This window comes from Dryobates pubescens, chromosome 2 (assembly GCF_014839835.1).
Source record: "Dryobates pubescens isolate bDryPub1 chromosome 2, bDryPub1.pri, whole genome shotgun sequence".
Lineage (NCBI taxonomy): Eukaryota > Metazoa > Chordata > Aves > Piciformes > Picidae > Dryobates > Dryobates pubescens.
Window position 1 is genome coordinate 3,787,525 of NC_071613.1, and position 10,949 is coordinate 3,798,473.

Sequence of the window (10,949 nt, forward strand, 5' to 3'; positions counted from 1 at the left end):
CTTGCTTTGATTTTCTTTCTTCTCCAGACTCTGGCTGAGTGCCATCCATCAGGAATAAACACTCACACTTCTTTGAGTATACCAGACCACGTATCAAAGGAGGCCAGATCACTGATTCAGCAGGTAATTGAGGGGAAATTTTCACAGAATCACAGTATCACCAAGGCTGGAAGAGACCTCAAAGATCATTGAGTCCAACCTATCACCACAGACCTCATGACTAAACCATGGCACCAAGTGCCACATCCAATCCCCTCTTGAACACCTCCAGGGATGGTGACTCCATCACCTCCCTGGGCAGCACATTCCAATGGCTAACAACTCTCTCTGGGAAGAACTTTCTCCTCACCTTGAGCCTAAACTTCCCCTGGTGCAGCTTGAGACTGTGTCCTCTTGTTCTGCTGCTGGTTACCTGGGAGAAGAGACCAACCCCCACCTGGCTACAACCTCCATCCAGGGAGTTGTAGACAGCAAGAAGGTCTCCTCTTCTCCAGGCTAAGCAACCCCAGCTCCCTCAGCCTCTCCTCACAGGGCTGTGCTCCAAACCCCTCCCCAGCCTTGTTGCCCTTCTCTGGACAGGTTCAAGAGTCTCAATGTCCTTCTTAAACTGAGGTGCCCAGAACTGGACACAGGACTCAAGGTGTGGCCTAACCAGTGCTGAGCACAGGGCACAATGACTTCCCTGCTGCTGGTGGCCACACTATTCTTGATGCAGGCCAGGATGCCACTGGCCTTCTTGGCCACCTGGGCACACTGCTGGCTCATGTTCAGCCAGCTGTCAATCAGTGCCCTCAGGTCCCTTTCTGTTTGGCGGCTCTCCAGTCACTCTGACCCAACACGTAGACTGAACAAATACTTCTCTACCTAAGTTGTCCTGGTGAAGTAAGCCTAAAACCAGAAGGCTACTGATAGGAATGTTGGTGGGGTTTTGTGTCAGCATTGATGGATTTTAATTGTCTAGTTATTTTGTTGTGTCCAGTTATTTTCCTGTGCCTGTGTTCCCAGGCAGCCAGCACCAGAACAAGAAGGCACAGTCTCAAGCTGTGCCAGGGGAAGTTTAGGCTGGAGGTGAGGAGAAAGTTCTTCCCAGAAAGAGCAAATGGCCACTGGAATGTGCTGGCCAGGGAGGTGGTGGAGTCACCATCCCGGGAGGTGTTCAAGAGGGGATTGTATGTGGCACTTGGAGCCATGGTTTAGTTAGTCATGAGGTGTTGGGTGACAGGTTGGACTTGATGATCTTTGAGATCTTTTCCAACCTTGTTGATTCTATGAACCATTGACTTCTGGTGACAGGTGTCTCTGTAGAAAACCAGAGTGCTTTGCTGTTCCTTCAAAGAACAAGTCTTTTGAATGCTAAGTGCTTTGGAAACAACTGCTGGTGATGCATGACCACATTAGGAATTCTGCCCTGAATGTTCATGGAAATGTTTTTACTGAGTTGAATTAAACTAAAAAATGTTGATGCCAGACCAGGAACATAGGCCTAAGTACTAGGAACCCTGTAACACACTGATCAGAAGCTATGACCTTGCTGTGGTTGAAAATCTGTAGCTGTCCTCCTGGAAACCTTCTGAATGCCATTTGTTAGGAAAAGTACTTTAAATTTTGAATACAATGAGTTTTGTGATAAGAAGATAACTGTTAGGCTGGACAAAAGGGAGAGCAGCGTTTCCTAAGGAATGGGAATAGTGTTGACTACCTGTTTTAGTTTACTCTTATCTTTAGGTGGTCCAGACTGAGAAAATAAACTTGTAGTACAGGGTCTTGAATTTCCAGTAATGCCATTTTCCTTCTACTTAAATTTGACTAGGGAATGGAGCTGAATCTGACCTACTCCACTTAAGTATAATAAGTGATATATGTGAATGGCTTTGAAGTGTATCTTGCCTGTTGATACACATAAGTAATGACATCACTTTAGAAGTAGATTTTCAGCAAGCAGAGTGAAAAAAAATAGTTCTTGAAGAAAACAAAGGAAAGAGATGTTGAAAATTCCATTAGTCAAAAACCCTGGCAGTGGATTGATTTCTGTCCCCATTACCATGAAATGGTTAATGGAAATGGAACAAGGCATTTGGACCTTCTATTTCACTTAGGTGACATGAAGTCCCTAAAGGTGAAAGCATGTGTCGATGTGTGTTCTGGCAAAGGAAGAAAGGAAACTGAGAACAGAAAGATCTCATTTTTGTAGAGTCTGCATTTATGTTGTTAGATGGTAGCAAGTTGTTCCCCCCACCCACAGGTACTGCTGGACTCAAATAGCTAAGGGAAAAGCAAAACCACGCTTGCTGAAAGGAATTCCACTCGTTAGGACTAGAAGGGAAGACAAATGAATTTGTCCAGGCCACTTCTCCCTGCCAGTGTTGGATTGTTCTTCACTGCAGACTAATGTATTGCCTGTTTACAAATACGCCAAATTAAAGTGGCAAATATATCTCTGACACTCACAGATTTATTACAAGGCTATATCTGTTCAGACAACAGTAACCTCAGTGTCTGTTAGGTTAAGCCCCTTCTAGTGTAGTGTGGTGACTTATCTGGTGGAGCTTCAGCTATATGAGCTAGTAAATCACATTTTTGTTGTGTGACTATCCAAGGAAGCTGCCATTCATTGTTGAGGAAGCCTTGTCAGGAAAAGGAAGAAAGCTTTCTTGGCATGGATAGCAATTTGTCATTGTGACTTTCCTTCCCCCCACTGCCAAGGGTAAACAGGTCAAAGCATCACAGAATAACTCTCTGGGATCAATGTTCAGCTATACAGAAATTTGTGTCAGACGTTGTCTCCTGCTGTGGCTTCTCGTGCAGGTGACTTCCTCGTAAACACCTCCTTCATTTAGCCAGCTTCTAAGAAAACAGAGATGAGTTTATTTCTGGTGAAAGATGAAGTTGTTATTTTTATGTTGGTTTGGTATTTTGCACCTGGTATTTTTTTCAGACACATCCAGGCTCTGCTACCAACAAAATAAGCAATGTGACTTTTCACTGGGTATCTATCACAGCTTTCTGTTGCATCTGCTTTCTAAGATTAAAATTCTTCTGGACTCCAGAAAGCAAATGCCCATGCTTCATTTTCCCATGCTGGTTCTGGCTGTATTTTCAGCAGAAGGGTGAGAGCTTCTGGCTGTATCTGTTTCTGCTGGCTTATGCAAGCCAGCAGCACAGCACTGTTCACTGTCACTGACCTACCTTTACTATGTGACATTATGACTGCAAATAGCAGAGCCACCTTAAAAGTGTGTAAATTCCTGTGGTTATGGATGTAGGCTCACTTAGATGTTGAGTGCATTAAGATATGAATACACATTGTTCCAAGTGACAGCTGGGAGAAGTTACCCTATTAGCTGTTGTCAGAAAAAGCAAGAAAGAAGTCATGCCTTTGTACTGGCTGTAATTGAATAGAGTATAAACAGTTCTCTGAACCGGCAAAATATTTTTGTGTGTCTTTATTAGTCTCTTTGGAGTGTTACCTTTGCATTCCCTTTTATATGGATTGGTGTCTTTAAACAGATGTAAATAGTGTGATTTCCTTTTCACACGAATCCAGCATATGATGTACAACTAAAAGGCAAGTGAAGTGCTGAATTTTAGGAAGTTTCCATGATGCTGTTGCGCTGTTTTCTCTCTTTCACCGGGGTTTGGGTTTTTCAGTTTGTCTATTTACAGGGCTGTTCAAAACTCTTCTGATTTATTTTCCTTCTCAGTTTTACTCCACTGGTGGGACTCCTCAAAACTCTTTTCTTTTTAGGAAACAGAGAACTGGCTGTAATATTCTGATATTTTAGCACCAACTCGCAAGTGATGGAATGGAAAGTTACAGACCGCTGTTGCCGATGTAGCCATAGCAGTGGTGTGAGCAAAGGTTAATACCAAGCAAATGCAGTGTCCAGAGTTCTGCCAATGCAGGTTCCTTTTTCAAAATGAGAGGTTACACTCTAAATGAAGTCCCAGTGTGCAGTGCTTCAGGGAATTGCATGCTGTGATCAGTAGTCTCTGAAGACTAACACTGAGACTCAAGGAAAGGAGAGTCGTCTTCCAGTTATTGAATTTTAGGAATTTCAAGTGTGCTTTCGCACTCTTGAAAGTAATTCATAGAGCTGAGAAAACAGTAGGATGTCCCTTACCTTAGACCTTTGGGGAACTTTTAAGTAGTTGTTTTTGTTCTTACTCACTTAATCCTTTTTTTTTTTCTCTTTTTCTTTCTTTTTTTTCCTCCCTTTTCTTTTTATATCAAGCTTTTGCAGTTTAATCCTGCCGAGCGTCTTGGTGCTGGTGTCGCCGGTGTCGAAGACATCAAATCTCATCCATTTTTTGCCCACATAGAATGGGCAGATCTGCTGAGATGAGATGTGTGCCCTCTGAACAAACTCAGGTCAAGTGGACAAGTTTCTCTGGCACAGAAGCACCCTGACTTGCTTCTTTCGGACACACCGTTCGGATGTGATGACTGAAGGACGCTGGAGCAATTGGGCCGAAAGCGAAGGCTTTTAACAGGAGTCACTGGTTGTACAGGGTGATAGCTTATGTTGATGACAACTGGTTGCTACAGTGTGCAAGTCTTTTCACCAAATGGTGGCTTGTGATGAAACTCCTGGGCAGCATGTTTAGTGCTGCCAGCGTGTTGGCTGAGTAGAAACAAGAACGTTCTCCTGGTGCTTTGTCTGATGGTGGAACTGTCTGTAGGCTGTGCCAGTTGAAAGTGTCTTTTATAGTGTCAATAGACCATTTCCCTGTTCTAAGTACAGCTCGGGGGGTGAAGCGGGGGGGGGGGGGGGGGGGGGGGGGGGGGGGGGGGGGGCCCAAGGAGCAAATAATTTATTAATGGTATATGCTGAATAAAATACTAAAATGCTTTATGCAAAAGTTGACACATTAAAAATAATATATCCATTAAAAATTAAGAAAGCTGTTGCATAATACTGTGGTATGTGCCTTGAAAATGGCATATCATTTCCCACCGTGGAAAGAGCATATAAAAGGCAAGTAACGCTGTCAAATGTTGTACTTTGTGGGCTGGCAATGCCTGTTTAAAACCTTTGACTCCACGGTATTTGATGAGCTACATGTTAAATTCACTACAGAAAGGAAAAATCTTCTTTTCCTCAGATGGATGAACACTGCTTTAGCACTCTAATAAAGGAGGAAGAAAACAGAATGTTCAATAAATGTACAGATTAAAAAAAGGAAAAACTCTTCTCTCATCACCACAGCCACCACTTTATCACTTAATGAACTTTACTTCCTCTAAGTGTCCTATTTGTAGCTGCTACTTCAGGGAAAAAAAGCCCTTTTTGCTCGTGCTCATGTGCTTGAGGAAGCTTCTGAAGTCTCCTGTTTGTTTGTTAATAGTCTTAATAAATCAAAGAAAGCCTTCACCCTCTCTACTGCTTGAACAGGAAGAAGCCTGGGTATTGCTCATGCCAAATGACTAAGTGGCATCTCTGAGCAAACCCTAGTGGGTTAGACTTGGGTGTGAGCCAATTAGCTGACCTGTTTGTTTGTTAGAAAGGTCTGGAGAATGGGAGAAGAATATTAAGACATGCAGAATATTCTGCTGTGCGCTGCTGTTGCTGTTAGGCAGCCACGCTCGTATGGGTTCCTGAGGTACAAATCCTGTACACTGTGAGGCTTGTACAGTTTATAGATCTGTGAGGTTTTTCCTCAATGTTCCCTTTGCTCTTCTTTTTTTTTTCCTTTCTTCTTTTTTTTCCTTTCTTTTTCTTCTTTTTTTTCTCCTTTCTTTATTTTTTCTTTTTTTTTTCTTTTTTTTTCTTTTTTCTTTCCTTTTTTCTTTCTTTTTTCCTTTTTTCCCTTTTTTCTTTCTTCCTTCTTTTTTCCTTCTTTTTTCTTTTCTTCTTTCTTTTTCTTTTTACTTTCTTTTTTCTTTCTTTTTTATGTTTTCTTTCTTTTTTCTTTCTTTTTTATGTTTTCTTTCTTTTTTCCTTCTTTTTTCCTTCTTTTTTCCTTCTTTTTTCCTTCTTTTTTCCTTCTTTTTTCCTTCTTTTTTCCTTCTTTTTTCCTTCTTTTTTCCTTCTTTTTTACTTCTTTTTTACTTATTTTTTCCTTCTGTTTTCCTTCTTTTTTCCTTCTTTTTTCCTTCTTTTTTCCTTCTTTTTTCCTTCTTTTTTCCTTCTTTTTTCCTTCTTTTTTCCTTCTTTTTTCCTTCTTTTTTCCTTCTTTTTTCCTTCTTTTTTCCTTCTTTTTTCCTTCTTTTTTCCTTCTTTTTTCCTTCTTTTTTCCTTCTTTCTTCTTTTTTCCTTCTTTTTTCCTTCTTTTTTCCTTCTTTTTTCCTTCTTTTTTCCTTCTTTTTTCCTTCTTTTTTCCTTCTTTCCTTCTTTCTTTCTTTCTTTCTTTCTTTCTTTCTTCTTTCTTCTTTCTTTCTTCTTTCTTTCTTTCTTTTTTCTTTCTTTCTTCTTTCTTCTTTCTTTCTTCTTTCTTTCTTTCTTCTTTCTTTCTTTCTTCCTTCTTTCTTTCTTTCTTCTTTCTTTCTTTCTTCTTTCTTTCTTCTTTTTTTTTTCTTTCTTTTCCCTTTTTTTTTTTCCTTTTTTTTTTTCCTTTCTTTTTTCTATTTCCCCCCCCTTTTTTCTTCTTTCCCTTCCTTGTTCTTCTTTTCCCCAGCTTTATCCGGAGAACAAAGGGCAAATTCTCTGGGGAAAGTGAGGTGACAGCAATGATCACTGAATTTACAACTCAAAAAAAAAAAAAAGCAGCATCCCTCCATTTGTATTTTAGCAGTGTATTTTATGGGCACTCCCAAAAGCGCATCTGCACAGTCTCCATCTGTTAGACACTAGGTCTGTGTGTTCAAATAAAGTGGAAAAGGAAAATGCTTCACTTAAACAAAGGAAATCTGGAAACTTTTTTTTTCCCCCTTTTAAAATTATTCCACTCCCCTCTTTTTTTTTTTTTTTTGTTTCTTCCCTTTCTTGTGATCACCAGGCCAGCAGAGGGGCTGTAACAACACTGCAGGTTGTAACCAGGTCACTAGTATCGCTGCCTACAGAGTGCTGTCCAAGATTACATCACTCGCAGACACTGTGTTTCAACCTACCACCCTCTGGCTTCATAACAGGAACTCCCTCAGGTGAGCCACAGGAACAACTTCCTGCGCCGAGAGGGTCGGAAATCTCTAATGCAGAGACCAAGCTGATCCAGAGCTTCCTTCCAGCACTGCCCGGGCTAGAGGGCTCATTGCTCAAGGGAAGCCTCCCTTCCCTCGGCCACCTGACTCCATCCCTGGGGCTCTCTAGCCTGGCACCAGATAATGTCATTGCCTGTGTTGATCTGTCCCATTGCATTTGCCTGGCGACAGCAGTTAAAAAGATACTTTCCACGTTACTTGAAAATGCTCTCTTGTTCAGGTTGTGTCTGCATGCCAGTTGCAAATAAGGCAGGATAAGATAGCATGGAGCTAGTTTCAGCAGCAGAAGGAAAACACTGTTTGAGCAGAAATGAGATGACTGGTTACTCTCACTGCAAAGCATTTGGTTTACCTAACAACACAAAAATAATTCCTTCTCAAGTGTGTTGGCCGTGAGGAAATACAGGTCATGGAGACTAGAAGGAATGGGCCACTTGGCAAGGTGCCTTGCCAAAAATGAGCCTTGGAGATACTACAGCTTTTCACAACCTTACCACTGACTCAGATAATGGTTTAGCTAATGTCTGGAGCTAATTGCACACAAAAAATCCTGCTGGTTTGTTTGTTTGGTTGTTTGTTTTCCCTTTAACATGCATTATGTTATATTGGTGTTTACCTGTATTCCTTTAATAAACAAAACCTTTCCAGCCTAGTTTAGACCTTTGGTTTCTGAACTTTTCATTTAATTCTTGAAGACAATCCAGTACTTTCTTTGTCTTTTATGACTTGAAGTGTTGTAGATGTCTTCTTTTTTCATGCCTCTTACGAAGCCCTGTGATGTGCATCTCTCTTTTGCTGGCTGTTGAGTAGTGCAAAGTCCATTCCACGCTTCCTTCTGTTACGCCTAATGGCTGACAGCAAAACAAATCCATGCCATTTTGCTCACAGGAATTAGTGAGAGTCTATGTAAAACACAGTAAAATCAACCTGCAGATTTTCCTACTTTCCTGTGGGTGCTTAGGTAAGGCAGATAACACACAGAGGACATCTTGAAGTGGTGATTCATCGCACCTTGTTGAATCACTCTGTAATGTTTTTGTGTCCTACTAAGTAAAACTGGGAGACAAACTGCTTGAAGGCTTACGCTGGGTAGAATTGCTGTGAGGTGAGCCAGGGCCCCTGCCCCGACCTACAAAAGGAACTGCATCTCATGAAATACAAGGGGCATAACTTTGTTTGCTTTTAATGGCTGTATTCACAGCTTCTGTTCTTGTAGCACAGCTCCTATATCTCCTGTGAAAATCACCTCTCAGACAGCAGTCACTGTCACGCTGACTCCCTGCACACCTTTGGGATGCTGAGTTGGCAGGGTTACCTGCGCTGGAACATCCACTCGACTCCTCTCCCCAGTGCTAAACCTGTTCCTTGGTGCGTCCCTGCAGCGAAGGGCACTGGGATGAAGAAGGCTGGGGAGGTCAACCTTCTCTAAATGAAGCACTCAGCATAACAAGGTACAGGGAAGTGCAAAGTAAACCACTACGGGATTTTTTTTTTTTTGGAGTGTGGTGTCATTTGTTTTCTCAAGGACACCGAGTAGGAAGCTGGAGAAACAGAAACTTCCTCTCTGGTGAGATTTATGATAGGGAGTTTAGCAATAAAATGAAAAAGTACATTTGTTGATTTCTTCAGGTTTGTGCTCTCTGCATTGGCTTTGCTGTCAACTGAACTCTCTGGTTCTTGGCTGTGGCTTGACTCTGTGCTCTGTGTGAGGGGGACTTTACCTGGGCTCCAGCCCATGAGGCAAGCCAGCCTGCAGCCCAGGTCTGTACGTGGCTAAGCACCCCGAAGTCCTTTTCCAGTCAACACTATCTGTGGCTGAAGAGCACCTCCTACAGCTGGCCCTCAGGTTTGTGTCTCCTGAGCTTCTTGCAGCTTTCAAATCAGAGCCCTGCAGGGCTCTTTTCAGGGTCTAAGAAGTTGTGTGGACAACGTTTTTTTGGCTTTCTGCAGCAGTTGTCTGTCCAGTGCTGCCCCTTCCCTCATCTCACGCCTCAGGACTGCTTGTCCTTGCTGCATGGCTTCATTGGGGTACAGTTGGATATGCCACTGGAGAGGCCCTTCATGTGACCAGTGCCTCTTGTTTCTCTCTGGTGGAGTGGACCTCGTGTGGGCTCTTGCTCTGCAGTGGTACGTGGCACCATGTATGTAAATGGTGGTTGTTTAGTCCATTACCCACCAAAAAACGGCAGGCTGGGGTGTAGCCAGGACCAGCCTGGGCCTGGGGCTTTGGCCACCCTGAGTGACTGAGGAGTTTATGTATGATCTCACCTCTTGGGTTGGATTCCACAAGGGTGCTGCAGGAGGGCACGTGTCTTGGCAGGGTCACAAGTCTGGGACACAGCTCCTGCTTACATGGATGTGTGTGGAGGCAGGATGGCAAGGGTGAGGAACTTTGCCAAACAGTGGTAGGGATGTGGGTGCCTGCAGGCGGGGCATAGGGTGTCTGTGAGGGGCTCAGGCAGCCCCCAGGACAGGGTGCATTGTGTGGCTCCAGCTGCAGCTTGCGAAGATGTGGCAGAGCCAACTCCCAGAGGGGGAACAGGACTTGCTTAAAAGGTGCCGAGCAGCTGCTGCTGGCAGGAGCGGTTTAAACTGGCAGCACGCAGCCATCTCCTGTGCTGCAGGGCCAGTGGAAAGCTGGTTGCTGCCTGAGCCATCTGCAGGAGCAGAGCTTGGGGAGTCCTGGCTCAAAGGTGAGTTGTCCTCAAGAAAATCCCATCTTCTGCATGGCATAGCAGTGGAAGTGGTCCCACCTCCTACTAGTGCCATACAGTGAAATCTCCTGTCCCCCCGCTGCCAGGCATAGGAGGCTAATCAAGGCACAGCAGAGAGGATGCACCAGACGCCTGACAATGGGTGACAGTTTACTATGCTGCCCCAACAGGACCTCACTGCCTCTTGGCAGACCAGAGGCTCCCCTTCTCCCAAAGGCAACCTGATCTCCATCTTCCTGGCCCAGGGATCCATCAGGAAGGATTAGAACTGCTGCTGGAGGGTTGCAGTTGCACCATGACGGGATGGAATGCTGAGGAAGAATGCAGTGCTGGGCAGCGGGGAACTGGCAGCCTCTTGGGAAGGCTGCCGGCAGTTGCCTTGATGCTTTGCTGCTGAGATCCTAAGGTTGGCAAGTTTGGGAAGAGTCCTGGGTGCAATGAGCTAGATAAGCCAATTGGCAAGTGGTGGAGCTGTGTAAAGATGGGCCAGCTAGGGAAAGAGCAGATGTTGTAGGGGGTCATCTGTCCTCCTCAGTAAAACTCTGCTAACCTCATTTTACTTTGCCTTGGAGTTGTTTTGCCTTGATACAACCTTACCTCTACTAGTGTCCTCTGTTCTATCCTTCAGACCCCATCATGTATTTTCTTCCCTCTTTTGTGACTTAGCTTCTGAAGTGTTGCCCCAAAAAGCTGGGATGTGGAGTGGATTATTTGATGCAGCTGCTATCCCCACATACTGATGAAAACAAGGAGAGAGGATTAGTCCCACAAAATGAAAGCACAGGGGTTGTAAAAGTGTTAGGAAATTGCTTACCCCAGCAGCCTGTGTAACGAGAGTTTTATGGTACCTCGTGCAGTGGTGGGATAACGATGAAGGAGCCTCCATGAGAGGGGCTGTGATTTAGAGCACAGGCTGGCTAGCTATGCTCCACTTGCGCTCTCACTTGTGCACTGTGGTCTGATATTTGCCAGCTCATAATCATCCTTTACGAACCAGGCATGGAGAAGAGCTACTTGAGCAGTGTGGATGAAAAGCCAAGTAGCATATATCCTTTATCTATATTTTTAATTTATTATACAGCACACACACACACACC

At 43.8% G+C, this 10,949-nt stretch overlaps 1 protein-coding gene across 3 annotated transcripts in view; it reads left to right on the top strand.

Moving 5' to 3' along the window:
* Positions 1-4,417, top strand: part of RPS6KC1 (ribosomal protein S6 kinase C1) — a 124,213-nt gene extending 119,796 nt beyond the window's left edge. For all 3 annotated transcript variants that reach the window (XM_054169363.1, XM_009897507.2, XM_054169377.1), the window contains 2 exons: positions 28-123; positions 4,233-4,417. In XM_054169363.1, the coding sequence (XP_054025338.1) occupies positions 28-123; positions 4,233-4,343 (207 nt within the window). In that variant the 3' untranslated portion in view covers positions 4,344-4,417. The remainder of the gene's footprint in view (positions 1-27; positions 124-4,232) is intronic.
* Positions 4,418-10,949: the final 6,532 nt, after the last annotated feature.